This window comes from Aquarana catesbeiana, linkage group LG02, assembly GCF_042186555.1.
Source record: "Aquarana catesbeiana isolate 2022-GZ linkage group LG02, ASM4218655v1, whole genome shotgun sequence".
Classification (NCBI taxonomy): Eukaryota; Metazoa; Chordata; class Amphibia; order Anura; family Ranidae; genus Aquarana; species Aquarana catesbeiana.
Window position 1 is genome coordinate 90,036,739 of NC_133325.1, and position 22,909 is coordinate 90,059,647.

Genomic DNA, 22,909 nt, shown 5'->3' on the forward strand with positions numbered 1-22,909 from the left:
CATTAAGTGTAAACAAGTCCTTACCATAGGCGTGCGCACAGGGTGTGCCAGCTGTGCCTGGTCACACCCCAATCACCCTGTGCAGCGCAAATTCCCCCTGCTGCCCGAGCCCGTCCATACCGGTAGCTCACTGTGCTCCTCATAACTGAGGCATAGTAAACTGTGTTTACTATGCTTCAGTTTGTGAATGAACAGGAAGCCACTCAGCACAGAGCACTTCTCATTCATTCACTATCCAGAGGCTGCAGAGAAAGAGACTGGGGGATCTCTGTCCTTAGTCGCTTTCTCTGCCTCAAAGGGAGACATCAGGGGTCTGATGTTTCACCAAAGCCCCTCAATGGGGTTCCTAAAAAAATGTAAAAAAAATTAAAAATGATAAAAAATAATACTGCAAAAAAAAAAAAAAATTGTAAAAAATAATAAACTAATAAATATAAAAAACTACTGAAACCGTCCACTGCTCTACTGACTGACCCCATCCAATGTTCTGCTGACACCAACCTCTGCCCTACCAACCAACACCATCCACTGTCCTATTGACACCAGCTTCTGCCCTACTGACACCGTCCATATTTTAATACATTTTCAAATGCTTGTTTACATTTATTTATAAGTGTGTGTGAATGTATACACACATACACAGGCATATGTGTTTGCTTTGGGGTGCACCCTATAATGCAATAGGCTGTGCACACCTATGGTCCTTACATACTTGTTTGTGAACGCTGTTATTAGCATATACCTTACTTTAAAGTGACAGAACCCTTTGTGTGCATAAAAAGCATTGCAAATATTCTCCAAATGTATTTTATTCAAGAAGTACTTACACTAAAGGCCTCATTCTAAATCGGCTGTGGTGCAGCAAGTATTTTGTAAAAAAAACTGCGTCCAGGAGCCCAGGAAGCCTGTCCAGAGCAGTGACAGAATGACAGCTTTTTTTTTTTTTTTTTAATGGAAAATATCACATTTGGCCACTAGATGGAGCTAAGTAACATAGGAATTTTCCAAAATTTGAAATGCCATCTAGTGGCCAAATTAGGTATTTTCTATTTCAAATCAACTATTTACAATCAAAAAGCACAGGATGTATCCTATTCGTATCAATTGAAATGCCATCTAGTAGCCAAATTAGGTATTTTCTATTTCAAATCAACTATTCACAATCAAAAAGCACAGGATGTATCCTATTCGTATCAATTGAAATGCCATCTAGTGGCCAAATTAGGTATTTTCTATTTCAAATCAACTATTTACAATCAAATAGCACAGGATGTAGCCTATTCGCATCAATTGTTTGTCCCATTCACACAGAACAGCACAGGCATTTACACTGGGTGAATGGCTATGCAAATTCTTATATAAATCCACCCTGTAGCCTATGTCCTTGGGCACCTTTTGCCTTTGACATTAGCAGTTGTTTAGAGCCCTTATAAAACCTGTAATTGGTGTTTTTTTAATACAGTCTTCTTCCTCTCTGCATCTCGCACTGCAGACTAGACTCATTTGACATTATATCAGTACACAGATTATCACTGAAAACGCTCCATATCCCAGTGACCTTTTGTTTGATTACCCACCTAGGATATATCATCCCGCAAGGCACTGTTTGCATCCCGTGTATATAAAAAACGATAGATGAAATGATTCAGCATGAAAGGTTGTGACACCAAGATAAATCTGATGAGAAACCTCATATAAACAGAATCTTTTACAGCGTCTTGTCCCCGTTATCTAGCATTTGCTTGTCGTCTATCTGCTTGTCTCTCCTCATCAATCTGGATCAGCACTATTCTGCACTGTCACCCACTCTCTCTTGTCTGTCATTCTTCTGATTCTTCTAGCTGACATACCTGCCTCCACCATGGGGAGACTGTAAATCAAGTGCTATGGACTCGGAATTTTTTGACACGTTCAGTATTTCTGCATGTCGGATAGACTGCGAGACCCGCTACTTGGTGGAGAACTGTAACTGTCGCATGGTGCATATGCCAGGTACTGTATGACCTCGGATATACTTAAGTATAAGTGCATTTGCAGTTACGGTTTTCTCTTAGTCCCACTGCAAAGGTTGATCCAGTCAGTAAAATCCACCTGATCAAGTTTCCTGTGATGGGGGGACAACGCTGCTGCACTGCTCCTGAACCAGAGCAGTGTTGTCACTCTCATGTAGGTTGTGCCTGCTTCCACTAAAGTGAGAAGATTATGCGGGGGGGTGTGGTTATCAGAATTGTCACTGCTAGTACACAAGCCTATAGCTTGTCAATCAGCATTAGGCTACACCCAGTTCCGCCCACTGCTCTCTGGATTAGCCACACTGCCTCTTGTTAAGACCCTCCCACTTGGAGCTGCAGTGTCTGGGAGGGGGAGCATGTGAGACATAAATAAAGGAGGATTTGGCTCACCTAAAGTGATAATAAAGGATCGTTTTTTGTTTTTTTAAAATAACAAACATGTCATACTTACCTCCACTGTGCAGCTCGTTTTGGCCCTGAACATCCATTTCTGGGGTCTTGCGGCTCCTCCCTGCATTAGACCACCCCCTAGGAGAAGCGCTCTCCCGAGGGGGTTACCTTGCGGGCGAGGCCAGCATTCGGCGTCCACAGGGGCCGCATGCAGGACTCATCCCCGCCCCCCCAGCGCCCGCGTCATTGGATTTGATTGACAGCAGCGGGAGCCAATGGCTGCGCTGCTATAAATCTATCCAATCAAGAGCTGTGAACCTGTGAGGAGAGGGATGGCGGGGACGCGCCAATGGAAATTCGGGGCTCAGGTAAGTAAAACGGGGGGGGGGGCTAGGGGGCCGGTGACTGCAAGGTGTTTTTTCACCTTAAGGTGAAAAAACACGAGCCTTTACAACCCCTTTAAGAGAGTTATGTTTACTTTATGAGGCTTGCGTATCACATAGTAACTGGATGTGGGACTTGAAAATAGGAAAAAATATAAGCCACACTCGTTAGCTCTTCTTTTACTATTTTTAATAATCAGTGAATTGGCTACATACAGTGATGTCTCCAAGCAAAAACCAAATTTCCTTGATGTGTTTCACCACTCTTGGCTTCCCCGTCCTTGTGAGCAAGCCAGGAGTGGTGGAACACCTTATGCCCTGTACACACGACCGGTTTTGCCCTCTGAATAAACTCTGAAGGTTTTTCCGACGGAGTTCCGGCGGAATTCCGCTCAAGCTGTCTTGCGTACACACGGTCACACCAAATTCTGACCGTCCAGAACGCGGTGACATACAGCATGTATGACTAGAAAATGGAAGTTCAATAGCCAGCAGCCAATAGCTTCCGCCTCGTACTTGCTTAAGAGCATGTGTTGTTTTTGGTACGTCGGAACAGCATACAGACGAGCGGTTTTCCCGATAGGAATTGGTTCCGTCTGAAAAATTTAGAACATGTTCTCTTTCTAGGTCCTTCAGAATTTTCAACGTAAAAAGTCCAATGGGGCATACACACGATCGAAATATACGATGAAAAGCTCCCGTCGGACTTTTTCTGTCGGACATTCCGCTCGTGTGTATGGGGCATTAGGGAAGGTTGGTTTTGGGTTTTGAGTACATCACTGATTCACCAATTCACTGATTATTAAAAATACTGAAAAAAGAAGAGCTAATTGGAGTGCGGCTGATATTTTTTCCTATTTTCAGTGAAGAGCGGAGACAGACTGTCATGGCCGGTACCCAGGCTGTCCATGTGCCAGAGAGGCCAGTTTTGAGCAGAGCTATGGTCTGTGTGGATTTGGAACTTGTTTAGACTGCTACACAGGAGTGTAATAAACCTAAAAGCAAACATTTATTACTGTATTTATTGGCGTATAACACTCACTTTTTCACCATGAAAATCGGGTGCAAATAGTGCGTGCGTGTTATACTCCAATACTTCAGTTTTAGCTGCCTCAGAGGGGACAGGGAGGGGAGCAGGACGAGCGCCATCAGATTACATACAGTGAGAATCTCCTGTTTACTTGGCAGCCTCTGTAATAGGAAGTCCCGTCTCCTGGGCCGCCATTGGACCAGTGTTCTGTCTATCATAGGAGATTCTCACTGTATGTAATCTGTCGGCGCTCGTCCCGCCCCCCTCTCTGTCTCCTCTTGGCTGCAGATGGGCATCGATCAGGCTGCACTGATGGCAATGGTGAGGCTGCTGCATTGATGGCAATGGTGAGGCTGCATTAATGTGGACTGATGAGGCTGCATTGATGGCAATGGTGAGGCTGCAGATGGGCATTGATCAGGCTGCATTGATGAGAATGGTGAGGCTGCAGATGGGCACTGACCCTTATTTTACTTCAAAGTACCTTAAGTTTTTTTCCTGAAACTTCCCTCTTAAAATGAATGTGTGTGTTATACGCCTGTGCGTGTTATACGCCGATAAATACGGGTATATTGCAGCTTACCATTTCCTAGATGTGATGGCAGTATTCGTTTTCTTTTTTAGACTTTCTTTCTATTTTCATCTGGTGATCCAGTCAGTAAGTCTGTTTTTTTTCCAAAAGAACAAGCTCTACAGCAGAATGTATCGGTTACAGAGATGAGACAAACCCTTTAAAACTGGCAGGGCCTCTTACAATGATCAGCTTTTATTTATTTATATAAAACCTTCATCCTAAAAGGAAAAAACGTGTTTGCTGTAATTGCCTATAAAGTGTGAGCTGGAGATCAGTTTTAATTTGTTAGGGTATTTAAATCTGCAAATACACTCCCCTCTCCCCAGACTGAAAATGCTGCTGTCCAAAAGCGCCCGCTGTGCTCATTCATCCAGAGCGGAGGTACCTAATACAGGGGGGGTGTTACCGGCCAGATTACTAAGTGAAAACAGATAGGAAAAAAAAAAATTTAAAAATGGTAAACTGCAATATATTACATTTTGGGTTTTGGGTTTATTACCGCTTTAAAGAGGAACACCAGTCTGCTCACATAATTTGTAATAAAAACATCTTTGCCATTATGAAGCTTCCCTCCAACCACTTTGCATATTATTTTATATATAATGTGATTCTGTACTTGCCAGATATGCTGCAGAAATCTCCCTTCACTGAGTCTGGCTGCAACCATTTTAACTGTGGGCAGCTGAAGCTGCTGCCTGTTCACTTTCTGGATTTACACAGACACACAGAGGCATACCTTCAGCTCTGCAGCTCTGATTGGCCCTTTTATGACTCATCCCACCTCCCTTCCTGGCAAACTCTCACAACATTGAGAGAGAGTGAGAGAGAGAGCTGTGCATGATGTCATAAGCCTAGGCATTTTACCAGACAAGAAACAGGAAGTGGGCTGTATAAGGTAATTACTGGCAGAATAAAAATGTTTTCTGTCCAAAGTTAAAACAACAAGGGCAGAAGATTTAATAGATGGAAAGATGAAAAAAATGACTGAAGGTCCGCTTTAAGTCTAGTTCAGCTCTTTGGACACACTATGCATGTCCAAAGAGTAAAGGGTTAAGCACAAGCTGATGGCTGCAATAGCAGGCATTACCTTGTGCTCTGTTTCTTCAGCCAGCTTCCAAGTGTAAAGTGAAAGTGATCCAACAACTATATAGCCACCAATCACTTTCGGAGTGCAGTGTACTTTACATAATGTTTGCTGTGCAATTTCACTGCAGAATGAACAGCATTGTTATCCTTTTACATTAAGTGGAACATTAACTGATCTACTGGCAGGATTGACAGTTAATAATCTATGTTACAAAAGGGACTCGGAAAAACTACTTTTTTTTTTTATGGAAAATGACACATTTGGCCACTAGATGGCGCTAAGTAACATAGGAATTGCCACAATTCCTTAGTGCCACCTAGTGGCCAAATTAGGTATTTTCTATTTCAAATCAATTATTTACAAGCAAATAGCACAGGATATAGCCTATTTGTATTCATTTTTTGTCCCACTCTCACAGAGCAGTACATGTATTTTCACTGGGTGAATGGCTATACAGATTCTTCTTTTATAAAATCACCCCCCCTAGCCTGGGGGCACCTTTCGCTGCCCCATGCTCCAGGATTCTCTCCTCTGACCCCAACATCACTGGGGGACCAGTAGGGTCCAACGGATAAAATACTTTGGCTTCAATACTTTTTGAGTCACTGATCCCAAAACAAATATGGAGATAAGTAGTTCTGGCATTCTTTCCGCTTAAATTTATTGTATGCTTGTACCAGGTCTATGTCTCAGAAGTACTGAACAGAGAATATTTTAAATGTAAAGCTCTAAGAATAGAAATATAAAGAAACATGTTTAGGACATAATCATTTAATGATGTTTACATGCAGGATCTTGCTGGCAGAGAGTAAAAAACACAAGTTATTTTCCATAAAGACCTTGTATAAACGCATGGACAGGTGCATAAATGCGCGTATGCATATACATATACACTCGTAAAATTATTATTTATCCTCTTCTAGTGCAGTGCTGCAACTTATACACATACACGTGTATACGCTTGTGCATACAAATGTATGCATATAAATGACTGCAGTCAAATGTAACATTTTCTTGTTTAATGGCTCTGAACACATCGCTGCATTACAGATCTTAAAGCAGTTGTGTGCATTGTCCCATAGACAACAATGCACATGTGTTCAGATTCGTAAAAAAAAAAAAAAAAGCGCAAAACGTAACTTTTTTTGTATGTGTGCAAAACACCTTATTGTTATTCCTGTTTTCCTTCAGGAGATGCGGCTTACTGTACACCAGAGTTATACAAGGAGTGTGCAGACCCAGCACTAGGTGAGTTCAGCTTCCATTTCATAATTCTTATCAGAACCAATGAACATATTTTTGTTATGTGATGTATATATCTGTTGAATGATCTATGGTAAGGCACTCTATTATTCAAAATTGAATGACTTCAAAGCCATGATTCACACTGCCCTACTATGATTGGCTCCTTGATGTGATAGATGAAGTCATCGACCAATAGTGAGGTTCAGTAAGTGGAGCTCACGCTGCAGAAGAACTTAAAAGAAGGTCCTAGGTTTTGGGAATCGCAGGGTGCTCGGAACACATCAGAATATCATAAATCTGGAGGATTGTGCTAACATCCCAAATATTGGAAATAACCAAAAAGATATGTGTGGCGCCATTTTTTTAGGCACAGTCATATGCAATGTCTCTAACCCAAATATATAAGTAAAAACATCCAATAGACGCATAAATATACACATAAAATTCGGGCTGACAGACATACAGGGGGTCCCCAGGTTACAAACAAGTTAGGGACTATAGGTTTGTTCTTAAGTTGAATCTGTTTGTAAGTCGAAACAGGTAAATTTTTTTAAGTGTAGCTCCAGACAAAAAAAAAATATTTTTAAGCTTTTTGGATAGCATAGGGAAGGGTTAACACCCCTGTAACATTTGTTTTGCTGTGTGTGCCCCTGTTCAGAAGATTTCACCTCACTTTCTGTCCCAATGACAATTGGATTTAGAAAATTTTGGGTTGTTGTGGAAACAAGTCTTGGTGATAAAACATCAGTGGAGGTACCTTTTCCCCATAATAGCTCTTACAGGAGAGAATTTCCCTTCCTAGGTGTAGATTTCCTCTCACTTCCTGTTGTCTGCCTCCGTTTGTAAGTAGGAGTCGTTTGTAAGTCGGATGTTTGTAACTAGGGGACCCCCTGTACTTAAATCTCATACAGTTTCCACACTCTATATTCTACCAAACATCATGAATACCAATAGATCTGGTACAGTACATGGCGTTAATCTTGTGGATGGCCAACGCATTTCGACAAATTTGTATGAGGGGATAGAATGAATATCTAAAATGCACAGTTATATTATATCTCTTATTCTTTGGAACAATTAACTACTTTGAAAATATGCAATATCATATCACTTACAAGGAGAGTGTATGTTGCAAGCTTTTTCAGCTGTATACTAAAACCACCTTGTGACGGGAGGGCCCGTGGAACCCAGAATCCCTTGGAAAGGTTGGGAAACCCATGTTTCAGCTCCCCATGCACCTCTTATGTCTAAGTCACCCTGTGCTATCCTGGCACAGGGTGACTAAGAAAATATATCTTGGATTACTTAAAATGGGACAGTAATATTTGTCCACAATATCTTCCAGGATATATGTAAAGACTATTCTTGGTTTGTTTGATTCTGAACTCAACATGTTAGTTGAGAGAGCTGATCACATTGGCCTCTAGAACTGGGTAGGAGCCGGACAGTCTACTCCTACTATAGTTTGTTGCCTACTAGGCTGAGGGGGGGGTCACTGTTTGTATTGTTAACTGTAATTAGCTCCTGCTATTGTGAGAAGGTGTCCTGTGTTTATACTAATGTGTGAAGTTCGGTGACAACAAGTATGACCTGTAGTGAAATCCTGATTAATCATAACATGCTCAGGAGGGCACGAAGTCACATCAGCTGCTTTAAAGGATTAGTTAATTAGCTCTTGTTAATTAGGTTTCTGGTTACAGATGTATTGTTAGAGTAATATGAGTATGAGGGGGGACCTCCTCTTCTACTGTATATAAGACTTGTATTTTGCTTCTAATAAAAGAGTCCATGTTCAGCAACTAAACAAGTATCGTCTTGTTTTTTTGCTTGTGAGCGGTTGGAATATCTGATATCTATATTCAGACTGGGAGGAAGCGGTATATGATGAAAGCACTCAAGCGGAGTGTGGGACGTTTCGTTACACACCTACTGTCAGTTTCTCCTGTGGGGTCCACTGCCCTTCTTCCACGCCAGGAAAGCTATATTACACTAGAAAAGCTCTACAACCTATAACACAATGGAGTTGATTTACTAAAACTGTAACGTGCAAAATGTGATGCAGCTCTGCATAGAAACCAATCATCTTCCAGTTTATTTTTTTGTCAAAGCTTAACCGCTTCAGCCCCAGAAGATTTTACTCCCTTCCTGACCAGAGCACTTTTTGAGATTCGGCACTGCATCGCTTTAACTGACATTTGCACGGTCGTGCGACGTTGCACCCAAACACAATTGACGTCCTTTTTTTCCCACAAATAGAGCTATCTTTTGGTGGTATTTGATCACCTCTGCGATTTTTATTTTTTGCGCTATAAACAAAAAAAGAGCGACAATTTTGAAAAAAAATGAATATTTTTTAGTTTTTGCTATAATAAATATCCCCCAAAAATATATACAAAAAAAAATTCCTCAGTTTAGTCCAATATGTATTCTACATATTTTTGGTAAAAAAAAAAAAAAAAAAAAAAAAAACAATAAGTGTCTATTAATTGGTTTGCGCAAAAGTTATCGCATCTACAAAATCTTTTTAAGGCATTTTTAATATTATTTTTTTTATTAGTACTGGCGGCGATCGGCGATTTTTATTGTGACTGCGACATTATGGCGGACACATCGGACACGTTTGACACTATTTTGGGACCAGTGTCATTTATACAACGATCAGTGCTATAAAAATGCACTGATTACTGTGTAAATGACACTGGCAGGGAAGGGGTTAACCACTAGGGGGCGATGAAGGGGTTAAGTGTGTCCTATGGAGTGATTCTAACTGTGGGGAGATGGGCTACAGGTCACATGACAGCAATCACTGCTCCGGATGTCAGGGAACAGTGATCTCTGTCATGACACAAGGCAGAACGGGGAAATGCCTTGTTTACATAGGCACTTCCCCGTTCTGCGGCTACGTGACACGATCGCCGGGAGACCGGCAGACATCGAGTCCGCGGTCCCGCGGGCATGGTTACGCTGTACGCGGCGCGCACGCGCCTGCTAACCCTGCCATTTAAAGGGGACGTGCAGTGGTCGGCAAGTGGTTAAAGGAACAAGCCGAAGTTAGAAGCCGATTGGCTACCATGCAGAGCTGCACCAGATTTTGTACTCTCCAGTTTTAGTAAATCAACCCCAATATGTCTGTCATCTGGTAAACTCAGCTTTACCTAAATATAAGACCACTTGTACAGGCCGGGCTTGCCTGAGAAAATACATATCAGACTCTCAGATGGCTGACTTTTCCACCTCGCAATCATCCATTTGATGTCTTGGTTCAGCAGTTCTAAATATCCTATGGGGTTGATTTACTAAAACTGGAGAGTGTAAAATCTGGTGCAGCTCTGCATGGTAGCCAATCAGCTCCTAACTTCAGCTTGTTCAATTAGGGTTTTTTTTTTAAATAACAAACATGTTATACTTACCTGCTCTGTGCATTGGACAGCCATCTTCTTTGCTTGCTCATCTTCTTTGCTTGCTCATCTTCTTTGCTTGCTCATCTTCTTTGCTTGCTCTTCTGGGTTCTTTTAGAGGGCCATCAAAGTATATGCAATTAGGTGAAAGGGATGGAAGAAGCACTATTAAACCGAAGTTCACCCAAAAGTGGAACTTCCGCTCGTTGTACTCCTCCCCCCCTCCGGTGTCACATTTGGCACCTTTCGGGTGGGGAGGGGACAGGATACCTGCTGTCTTTCACAGGTATCCTGTTCCCACTTCTGGGGGCCTCAGCCGCGGGTATTGAGGTCACCGCCTGGGCTACCTTCTCCTCCTTCAACGGCTGCCAGGGCAGTAGGAGAGAGGAGCGGAGCCTCGCGCATACGCAGTAGGGTTTCCGGCGTAAAGCCGAAAGGGAACCTGGCAGTGTAGCCTTACTCGCAATGGAGGCGGCATGCATCCGACACCTGATGGAAACACCAGCTGCTGTGCCGACATCGCTGGACTCCAGGACAGGTAAGTGTCCGATTATTAAAAGTCAGCAGCCACAGGATGTGCAGCTGCTGGCTTTTAATTTTTGCAGAAGTGCGCGGAACTCCGCTTTAAAGACAGTACAAAATAACAGTGATAACTGCTTTACTGAATGTGATTAATTTGATTGAGGAATTGGTGCCTGCCTATTGAATATATATATATATAGAGCATATGCCTACTTTCTCTGTTTGGATTGAGGGGTTGGAGCAATTTCCTGGTGTCAGGATGAATGATCTTGTTGGTTTTGTCTGTCTTAGTTGTAATTCATGCATCTGTTTTTTTTAATCAACCCCGTACAAAACAGATGGCAGTAGTCTGCCTTTGTATGGCTTGTTGGCTGAGTGTCCACTGAAAACATAGCTACTCACACTCCTGGCTTTAGTCTTACATTTACGGTAATTTATACATATTTACATAGGTTGAAAAACGACAAAGGTTAACCAAAATCGAAACATCGAAAGATAAATAAATATTTGAATTAAAATCCTGCATATACAGAAGAACCTTATACCCGCAGTTGATCCGCAGGAAGTCAAAAAACATTATGAATAATTGTCCAATTTGCTGCAACAGGAAAAAAAAATCTCTTCTGATTCCCTAAGCCAATCAGAAGTTCCCTGGACAATCCACATTATTACTTATAAATATTACTAGCCATGATTAACCACTTCAGCCCCGGAAGATTTTACCCCCTTCCTGCAAGGCGGGCTTTTATCCCGCAAGACAAGAGATAAAAGCCCGCAAATGAAGCGCTGTGTCTGCAATCTTGTGATTGCATTGATGCAGCGCTTCCCATAGTGCACTGTGTCTGGCACTCGAACACATTGCACTTCGTTAAAGGACTTTTTTTTCTTAAAGGGGCAGTTTAAAAAAAAAATTTTTGTGACTACACAGGAGGGGGGGCGGCGTCCGGGCGCCCCCTATGGACGGGCCACCACTGAGTCAGAAGAAGGCTGGTCTCCCTGCTTCATTCTATTGAAGTAGGCCATCAAGTGGGGGAGCAGGAGGGGAGAGAATTTCCAGTAGTATAGGCCAGAGAAGCTGTCTGGGCTTGGAGGCCTTTGAAAGCCGAATGCCTTTGATGGCCTGGGCCACATCAGGTTCAGAAATGTCTGCATTGAGGGCTGTGCGGGCCGCAGAGGGGGGGGGGGGGGGATGAAGGCCGCAGAGGAGAGGGGGAGGGGGGGGAGATGTAGGCAAATCCACCTTTTTTTAATATTCTACTGAGCTGGCTAGACATGGCTCTTGAGATTGAAATATTTTTGAAATAGTTTTATGATTGCCATGCAGTTGTCTATTTTATAGGTCCAGCTTAAAATGAATATACTATATTTTTTTTAGTTTGAGTATATTAATTGAATACCTATTTACTCTCAGTTCTTTTGTCTTGCTCTCCCAGATTTCTTAGTGGAGAAGGATAACGACTACTGTGTGTGTGACACTCCATGTAACATGACACGGTATGGGAAGGAGCTGTCCATGGTGAAAATCCCCAGTAAGGCCTCGGCACGCTACCTAGCCAAGAAGTACAACAAAAGCGAACAGTACATAGCGTAAGTGGCTACTATGCTAATACAAACTCTATCATGATGAAACCTGTATCCATGCAACTTATGTGTCTTGTTCTGGATTCTTCAAAGGATGTTTGGTAAATGCATTGTTTACTGTTAATGTGTATGTCCAGCCAAAACTGGAGGGGAGGATTAGAGTCCCTGCCAGGTCCTTATTACCATTCAGAGGTTCATTAAAGAGACTATTCTAAGTGTCCCTCTTTCCCAAGTTCTGAGGTTGAGAGGTATGCAGTCAGCACTCCCATTACCATCTGTGTTTAACCTTCTCAAACTGGAGCTTAAAGGGTAACTCCACTTTCATGGGGAAAAAAATTTGCAAAAAAATAATAATATAGCATATACAATTGCAAATCAAGTCATATTGGAATTGAATGTTATTAAAAATGACCTTTCCTTTTCAATCGGCAGCTCTGTAATATTCTGTAAAATGCAATATGGCAACCTGGAGGTGTTCTGTACACAGATGCTGTACAGAACGCCCCCTGAAAATGTCATTTCCTGCTAGAGTGATTGGCTCACTGATTTTCCCAGAAGTCTGCACTAAGATTTTGAGCATCCCCTGCAATAAAAATGCCCTTTTTGCTAAGATACTCCTGAAGGAGATTCATGTCTAAAGGAATGCAGACCCTACAATTTTCTTCTTTAGAGCCATGCAGGAGCAGCAGCTGATTCATAATTATAAAACCACTCCTATACAGATTCACTGAGCCCATGGACACAGACCAACAAACAGCTATTTCTTCAGAATAGCAAAAGGTAAAAATCTACAACAAAGTATACATGTAAGGGTGGAAGTAGACATGGAACAATTATAACTCCACTGAGGCACTGTCCCCAGTAGATACAAGATACAAATTCAAGGAGTAGAGTGGGACTTTACATGTGCCTCGGTGTGAATGATAATTTATAACACAATCTTGAAAGGATATAGAAAAACTTTATTTGCCATCCATGGATGGAGATTATTAACCCCTTCCCGCCGAGCGTACGCAGATGTGCGTACTTGGCTTTCCGGGGTTATACCGGGATGATTCCCACAGCTGCAGCCATGTTGTAGAGCGGGCGATCAGCTATCCATGTATGACAACCGATGTGGCTAAAAGCTGCTCGACTGTTATACCGGAGGAGCGGGAAGGGACATCCCCCCCTCCCGCCGCTCTTACCGGGAGGCCCGATCGATGATCCGCCGCCTCCGGCGGCTGCTGACAGTCTGGAACGAAGCCGTGTACGGCTTAGTTCCAGCCTTCTAATTGTACACGCGGAAGCGACATCATGACATCACTTCCCGTTTACTTGGCTGCCAATGGCGCCGGTTAAAAAAAAATATACAGTATTCAGAATCGCCGTTTACTGTGAAGTGCAAAGGAGGGATCGGGGATCTTTTAGACCCCCGATCCCTCCATAAAGAGTACCTGTCACCACCTATTACTGTTACATGGGATGTTTACATTCCTTGTGACAGCAATAAAAGTGATCAAAAATTTTTTTTTTAAAAAAAAACACAATTTCTAAAAATAAAAATAAATAAAATAAATAAGAAAAAAAAATGTTTTAAAGTGCCCCCATCCCCGCGAGCTCACGCAGCAAAGAAAACGCATACGGAAGTCGCGCCCGCATATTTAAACGGTGTTCAAATCACACATGTGAGGTATCGCCGCGATCGTCAGAGTGAGAGCAATAATTCTAGCACTAGACCTCCTTTGTAACTCTAATCTGATAACCGTAAAAAAAAATTTAAAGCGTCGCCTATGGAGATTTTTAGGTACCGTAGTTTGTCGCCATTCCACAAGTGCGTGCAATTATAAAGCATGACATGTTTGGTATCTATTTACTCAGTGTAACATCATCTTTCACATTATACAAAAAAAATTGGGCTAACTTTACTGTTTGTTTTTTTTTTTAATTCGTGAAAGTGTCCCTTTTCCCAAAAATTTGCGTTTAAAACACCGCTGCACAAATATTGCAACAATCGCCATTTTATTCTCTAGATTCTCTGCTAAAAAAATATATATAATGTTTGGGGGCTCTAAGTAATTTTCTAGCAAAAAAATACGGATTTTAACTTGTAAACACCAAATGTCAAAAATAGGCTTAGTCATGGAAGGGTTAAAACATATTACACTCTGAGAAAGAATACAGTTTACAGTTTCTTTGATCCAGGGTGTGCGGTTCCTGGTATAAGATGTCAAGGATATGGCCTACGCGTTTCACGGGAAACCCCGCTTCGTCAGGGCCTTTAAAGCAGCACAGAAACATGTGGATAAACTTTTGCACAACCCCTACATCGTTGTGGGGCATTTATGTTAAACTCCCTGCAATGTACGTAGATCTCTCAGGGGAGAATGTTTTTTTTTCTCAACAAAAGTGGAGTTACTCTTTAATGATAGTTTAAAGACAGCAAAGCTTTTCTTCTTACAACATTAAAGGGAAACTTCAGTCCCCTAAAATTGTTGCCTTTCCACCACCACATCACCATCTTTTAAGTGTCTGATGCATGGACAGATTTGCTAGAAGGTTCCGTCAGGTCTTCAGGACCCAGGAGAGACCTGCAGCACACATGTATGTGGACAAATGTGCCACGTGTCTCTGCCAGTTCCTGAAAACCTGAGACATATCTGTGTATGTGTGGATCCCACGGTTAACATGCTTCCGAAAGTGGGCATTCGACTGACGTGAACATCTCAGGAGGCAGCGGGGGCTCAATGTCTCTCTCGCCTAGAGAGAAAAAAGTGCTGCGGTGGAGCGCTAAAAAGATCAAAAAATGTTATCCAATTATTGGAGAGGGAGGTGGTGGGAGGAGCTGGAAGAAAGAAAGTTGTTTTGTTGGCTGACTTTTTGCTTTAGGATGTTGTCAGGTGTTAAAGCAGAACTTTAGTCATCAACTTTCCATCTATTAAATCTTCTGCTCTTGTTTTAACTTTGGATATTAAAACATTTTTTTTTCTGCCAGTAAATACCTTATACAGCCCACTTCTTGTTTCTTGTCTGGTAAAAAGCCTAGTTTTATGACATCATGCACAGCTCTCTCTCTCACTATCGTAAAAGTTTGCCAGGAAGGGAGGGGGGATGAGTCATAAGAGAGCCAATGAGAGCCGCAGAGCTGCAGGTGTGCCTCTGTGTGTCTGTGTAAATCCAGGAAGTGAACAGGCAGCAGCTTCAGCTGCCCACAGTTAAAATGGCTGCAGCCAGACGACTCAGCGGATGGAGATTTCTGCAGCATATTTGGCAAGTACAGAATCACAGTATATATAAAATAATATGCAAAGTGGTTGGAGGGAAGCTTCAGAATGGCAAAGATGTTTTTATTACAAATTATGTGAGCAGACTGCAGCTCCTCTTTAAATAGGAAGACAAACCTGTACTGCTACAAAATTATTTTAGGAAGGAAGGTGACACAGCAGTATTCCCTAGACAAAGAAACCTATGAATGTACAAAAAAATTGAATCCTTGCCATATATAGTTTGCCTAGGGGAGATAGTACTTTTTAAAATTAAACTGGAGTTATTTTTTAAAGAATATGCAAACTCAACACATCATATTCCTGATATGTGCCTGCTGTGCCATGTACTTGTATAAAAAAAGTACCCTGTTCTCTTTGTATTGCTTCCTTTGTGTGAAATCCCTGGTGTTCCTGCCATTTCCTCTGCTTTCCTATTAAAATCTGACCACACTAGGCATGAGAGCACAGCGTGGACAGTTTTCTAGTCCCCTCTTTTCCACTGATCAAACTGGTCTTCCCACGCCCCACCCCTGCGCAGCCACTCACTGAGAAAATCAGTGTGCTGTTGTTTCTCCTCCCCCAGCTCTCTGAGCACCTTATGCTGCAGAGAACAGAGATCATGTCATCACTTTTTTTTTAAAAAGGAAACAAAGATATCTGTAATGATTTTTATATCTATACACAAATATTTTTTCTTTCATTTCTATTTTAAACTAAATGGGTTTTTTTTACAAGGTGAGGGTTTACATATACACTATATTGTCAAAAGTGTTGGGACACCTGCCTTTATACACACGTGAGCTTTAATGGCATCCCAGTCTTAGTCCGTAGAGTTCAATATTGAGTTGGCCCACCCTTTGCAGCTATAACAGCTTCAACTCTTCTGGGAAGGCTGTCCACAAGGTTTAGGAGTGTGTCTATGGGAATGTTTGATCATTCTTCCAGAAGCGCAATGACTGACGTCAGGTACTGATGTTGGACGAGAAAGCCTGGCTCGCAGTCTCCGCTCTAATTCATCCCAAAGGTGTTGTATCGGGTTGAGGTCAGGACTTTGCAGGCCAGTCAAGTTCCTTCACCTCAAACTCTCTCATCCATGTCCTTATGGACCTTGCGTTGCACTAATGCGCAGTCATATTGGAACAGGAAGGGGCCATCCTCAAACTGTTCCTACAAAGTTGGGAGCATGAAATTGTCCAAAATGTCTTGGTATGCTGACGCCTTAAGAGTTCCCTTCACTGGAACTAAGGGGCCAAACCCAACCCCTGAAAAACAACCCCACTCCATAATCCCCCTCCACCAAATGATATACTTTTGGCAATATAGTGGATGAGCGAGTTTGGGGCGGAGGAACTTGACTGGCTTGTATGGAGTCCTGACCTCAACCCAATAAAACACCTTTGGGATGAATTATAGCGGAGACTGCGAGCCAGGCCTTCTCGTCCAACATCAGTGCCTAACCTCACAAATGCGATTCTGGAAGAATGGTCAAACATTCCCATAGACACACTCCTAAACCTTGTGGACAGCCTTCCCAGAACAGTTGAAGTTGTTATAGCTGCAAAGGCTGGGCCAACTCAATATTGAACCCTACGGACTAAGACTGGGATGCCATTAAAGTTCATGTGTGTGTAAAGGCAGGCGTCCCAATATTTTTGGTAATATAGTGTAATTTAAGGCTTTATCCTATACATGGTACAAGAATCCTTTAACCACTTCAGCCCCAGAAGATTTGGCTGCTGAATGACCAGATTTAAAGAAAGAGAGTGCAGCGCTGGACAAGTATTACAAGTGAGAAGAATGTGGTAAAATGATGCGAAGAATTAAATACACACTAAACATTAATGAATGACTATAAATGATAGTGATTGATAAATAAACTGCCAGTCCAAAGTCAATAAGTGATGAAAAACAAATGCAATAAAGGTTCTGTGAAGTGCAAAATCCAGGCTCAGTATTCCACTCATTAGTGCCTCCCACCACCGAGTGAAAAAAATGGAGGCTTACCAGAAAGCCTGCGACCGCCCTTACGCAGGCCATTTTTTTTCCACAAATAGAGCTTTCTTTTGGTGGTATTTGATCACCTCTATGGTTTTAATTTTTTGAGCTATAAACAAACAAAGAGCGACAATTTTGAAAGAAAACAACAATATTTTGTACTTTTTGCTATAATAAATATCCCCATTTTTTTAAAAAAAAGTTAATTTTTTCTCAGTTTAGGCCAATATGTATTCTTTTACATATTTCTGGTAAAAAAAAAAAAAAAAATCGCAATAAGCGTATATTGTTTGGTTTGCGCAAAAGTTATAGCATCTACAAAATAGGGGATAGATTTATATCATTTTTATTATTATTTTTTTTACTAGCAATGGCGGCGATCTGTGATTTTTATGGGGACTGCAACATTATGGGGGACACATCGGACACTTTTGACACATTTTTGGGACCATTAGCATTTATACAGTGATCAGTGCTATAAAAATGCACTGATTACTGTAAAAATGTCACTGGCAGGGAAGGAGTTACCACTAGGGGGCGATCAAGGGGTTAACTGTGTTCCCTGCTACGTGTTTCTAACTAAAGGGGGAGGGGCCCAAATAGAGGAAGTGACGGATCGTGGTTCCTAGCTATTAGGAACACACGATCTATCTCTCCTCACAATGCAGAACAGGGATTTGCAGGGCTGGACTGGGACAAAAATTTGGACCTGGACTTCCTCATGACCGGCCCACTTTAATTTTGAGTGTCCCCAACACCGTCGCCCTTACATCAGAGTGTCCCCAACACCGTCGCCCTTACATCAGAGTGTCCCCAACACCGTCGCCCTTACATCAGAGTGTCCCCAACACCGTCCCCCTTACATCAGAGTGTCCCCAACAGCGTCCCCCTTACATCAGAGTGTCCCCAACAACATCCCCCTTACATCAGAGTGTCCCCAACAGCGTCCCCCTTACATCAGAGTGTCCCCAACAGCGTCCCCCTTACATCAGAGTGTCCCCAACACCGTCCCCCTTACATCAGAGTGTCCCCAACACCGTCCCCCTTACATCAGACTGTCCCCAACAGCGTCCCCCTTACATCAGACTGTCCCCAACAGCGTCCCCCTTACATCAGAGTGTCCCCAACAGCGTCGCCCTTACATCAGAGTGTCCCCAACAGCGTCCCCCTTACATCAGAGTGTCCCCAACAGCGTCCCCCTTACAGAGTGTCCCCAACAACGTCCCCCTTACATCAGAGTGTCCCCACCAGCGTCCCCCTTACATCAGAGTGTCCCCAACAGCGTCCCCCTTACATCAGAGTGTCCCCAACAACGTCCCCCTTACATCAGAGTGTCCCCACCAGCGTCCCCCTTACATCAGAGTGTCCCCACCAGCGTCCCCCTTACATTAGAGTGTCCCCACCAGCGTCCCCCTTACATCAGAGTGTCCCCAACAGCGTCCCCCTTACATCAGAGTGTCCCCAACAACGTCCCCCTTACATCAGAGTGTCCCCACCAGCGTCCCCCTTACATCAGAGTGTCCCCACCAGCGTCCCCCTTACATCAGAGTGTCCCCACCAGCGTCCCCCTTACATCAGAGCAGGGGCGTTGCTAGGTCTACAAAAGATCTGGGGCTAGAGCCCATAGCAACGTAGTAAAGAAAGTCATACGCTTGGGTGGGCATACACATGTATATATAGTAATATACGTGTGGCTGTATATATATATCCCCAGAGAGCCCCCCACTTACGTCAGGGTCCCCAGAGAGCCCCCCCTTACATCACCTTACATCAGGGTCCTCAGAGAGCCTCCTCCTTACATCAGAGTCCTCAGAGAGCCTCCCCCTTCCATCAGGGTACCCAGAGGGCCCCCCCACTTACAACAGGGTTCCCAGAGAGGCCCCCAGAGAGCCTCCCCCTTAAATCTGGGTCCCTAGAGAGCCTAGGCCTTAAAATCAGGGTCCCCAGAGAGCCTCTCTCTTACATCAGGGTCCCCAGAGAGCCCCCCACTTACATAAGGGTCCCCAGAGAGCCTCCCTTCCCCTTGGGGACCCCTGCAGAGACTCGGGGCTATTGGCCTCAGATTCGGGGCTATAGCCCCAAAAGCCACCCCCTAGCAACGCCTCTGCATCAGAGTGTCCCCAACAGCGTCCCCCTTACATCAGAGTGTCCCCAACAGCGTCCCCCTTACATCAGAGTGTCCCCAACAGCGTCCCCCTTACATCAGAGTGTCCCCAACAGCGTCCCCCTTACATCAGAGTGTCCCCACCAGCAGCTCCCTTCACATCACAGTCCCCACCAGAGAGCCCCCATCAGCAGCCCTTCACATCAGTGTGTCCTCCCTCTCCTCCCCCTCCCACATGTACTCACCGTTTTGAAAGCAGCTTCTCGTTCCTCTCTCCAGTCATGTGATAACAAGTGATAGGGGAGAGAGGAAGGCAAGTCTACCGTTGGTCTATCTCCCCCTGCAGGCTGGAGGGAGCATAACGCCTAATGCTCTCTCCAGCAGCATATGATGGAAGCTGCTCCTCCTGACAGGAGTGAAATTGCGATCACTCGCTGTCAGAGAGGAGCGGCTCCAGGACCGCACCTGACTTGCCCACTGAGCCATCGGCCCACCGGGAAACTCCTGGTAGTCCGATGGCCAGTACATGCCTGGGGATTTGTGTGTTTACACACACACACTTCCGTGTTCTGCCTCTCGTGCCCGCGATCACTCGTGGCTGGCGGACATTGCGACCGTCAGCCATGAGCATCGGCACCCCCGCAATGCAGCAGGCGCGCACGCGCTTCTGCTATCCCGTTCCCACGAGCCGACGTAAGCTACGTAAAATGACGGCGGCTGGCCGGCAAGCGGTTAACTGAAATGTATAAATTATAGGAGTTTTGCTGTTTTTCACCACATTCCTTCTAAACGGATGCTTGTATTGCTTCCATAGGCCTGGGCACATCCTAATCACCCCATGTGGTGCCAAATCCCTCTGCTTCCTGTCTCCCCCTGCAGTGCTACCACTTCCCTCCTCTCCAAGCATCCAAATGATGTAAAACACGTTAGCAGTCTATCACCCTGTACGTCTCTGCAATTGACTGTATTGTTGGATTTTATTGAAATAAAGATGTCCTTATCCCAGAGTACGGCTATCCAGGATTTCTTTTTCCCTCCTCTCCCCTCAGAAGTGGGAAAGGGGCTGGTAAATATTTCATTAACCGGCCCCTTCCTTTTCTGAATGAACACAATAAGTGATCTGTACTGATCGCTCCTGTCTTCATTCTTAACTGAAGCATAGTAAATTTTGTTCACTGCAGGCTGCAGAGAAAGGCACTGGGGGATCTCTGTCCTCAGTTTCTTTCTCTGGCTCAAAAGTGACACATCAAGGGTCTGTTTAGACCTTAGATATTTCACCAAGGCCCCATTTTTTTCCTAAAAAAAAATGTTCAAAAATAATAATTAAAAAAAAAATACTGACACTGTCCACCGCCCTACTGACACAAATCTTTGCTCTACTGACACCGTCCACTGCTCTGCTGATATACATGTATGTGTGTTTGTGCTCTGGAGTACACACCCTAATGCAATAGGCTGCACACGCCAATGATTGCTAGTAATCTCATTCATCTCTAAAACAACACTTTCATCTGAGCGCGGTTGGGGTTACAAGCGGTTGGTTCTAACACAGGTAGAAGCCCTTGTTGACGGTTTGCTGATTGCGCGACTCCTATAAAATGTGTCTAGAAATATTCATCAACATGGGGCATTGCATGGTGACAGTGTAGCGGTGTAGTTGCCACTAGTAACAGACATCCGCCAAATCACCCCGCTGACAGACTCCCATACATCACTTGCAGAGACAATGAACAGTATTTGGCTGGTTTTGTTTTTGTTTGTTGGGGGGTACAACTTGTTTGGGGAAAAGGGTATATGGGAAGCCCATAAGATAGTTCATTTGCCATCATACTTTGAAGATTTCACACACCAGCACATAATTAGAGCCAGAAGAGATAATGTGCATATATTAATTGCTATGATCTTCCTCCTGCATCGCCATGCAGACTGTTACTCCTCCTCTGCCCAACTCCCGCAGATTATTGCTTCCAGGCAATATTACCGTGTAAGGGATAAGGACATCTCTCTTGACCGTGTAAGGCTTCATGCACATGAGACGCCGGTGCAAACTCTGCTGAACACATGTTTTTAAAAGCTGAAACCGGCGTTTAGAAACGCCCGTTTTGCAGCGTTTGCATGCCGCATTTAGCCGCGTTTTACCGCGTTTGCATCTAGAAGCGTCTGCAAAGCAGAGAATGACATTTTGCGACCCAACTTTGGGGCCACTTGGTGCTAGGAACTCCAAATTTGGCGTGCAAACACAGTGGAACTAGCACTAAAACATATCCAAAGCTGGGGTTCCTAGCACCAAGTGGCCCCGAGATATGGGGCCCCAAAGTCGGGTCACAAAATTTCATTCTCTGCTGCAGAAAAGTGCTTGACATTTTGCGACCCGACTTTGGGGCCCCGTATCTCGGGGCCATTTGGTGCTAGGAACCCCGAATTTGGATATGTTGTAGTGTTAGTTCCACTGTGTTAGCACAGATTTGGGGTTCCTAGCACCAAGTGGCCCTGAGATATGGGGCCCCAAAGTCGGGTCGCAAAATGTCATTCTCTGCTGCAGTTTACCATCATATTTCTGCGTTTTCTGGTCCAAAAAATAGGGTTCCTTTAAAAATACTTATAAACGCAAACGCAGCTAAACGCGGTACCGGCATTTAGCCGCGTTTAGCCGCATTTGGCGTCTGAAACATGGAAAACTTTTGCGTCTGAACCCATTTTTTTGCTTTTGGAAAAACGAGGTTAAACACAACTGCCTAAAAACGCCAAATAACAAGACTGTGTACATGGACACATAGGATAACATTGAATGAGTTCAGGGGCAGTTGAAAAAAGTGTCCAACTGCCTCTGAACGCGCGTTTAACAGTGTCTTGTGTGCATGAGGCCTAAGGGTGATGTTCCCAGAACTCCTCTCCTCCTGCACAAAATCTTATCCGGAAGTAAAGAAATGTCACATCTTCTTCTGTAAGCTAGAAGGACCCATTCTGAATAAATCCTTAAGCTGTCTCTGATTGCTTGCTGCTACTAAGCCTGTAGTACCCCTCCCCGGAGTAGTTTAAAAGCACAACTTGGATGTTGGACTACTGTTCCCAGCCAGCCCAGCTTGCAAATCCTGTGCCCTCAGGCCACATCGATTTGACACATATCCCCACAGTCTTTCCTCTGATCCAGAACTCCCCATCATTGATCGTGTAATGATGAAGACTTTGCTGATGACCTTGTAAAAGAAAAGTTCCCTCACAGACTTCCTGGCACATCCAGCCCTCCACTGTGGTACACTCACCGACCTTCCTCTGCTCTGAGTCCTTGATGGAGAACTTGACCAGACCATATGTTCCGACAGCTTCACCTGCCCCTCTGCTC

At 43.8% G+C, this 22,909-nt stretch overlaps 1 protein-coding gene across 4 annotated transcripts in view; it reads left to right on the forward strand.

Moving 5' to 3' along the window:
* Window positions 1-22,909, forward strand: part of ASIC1 (acid sensing ion channel subunit 1) — a 381,195-nt gene that overhangs the window by 304,407 nt on the left and 53,879 nt on the right. For all 4 annotated transcript variants that reach the window (XM_073613156.1, XM_073613154.1, XM_073613155.1 and 1 more), the window contains 3 exons: window positions 1,842-1,992; window positions 6,668-6,724; window positions 12,075-12,228. In XM_073613156.1, coding sequence (XP_073469257.1) covers window positions 1,842-1,992; window positions 6,668-6,724; window positions 12,075-12,228 — 362 coding nt within the window. The remainder of the gene's footprint in view (window positions 1-1,841; window positions 1,993-6,667; window positions 6,725-12,074; window positions 12,229-22,909) is intronic.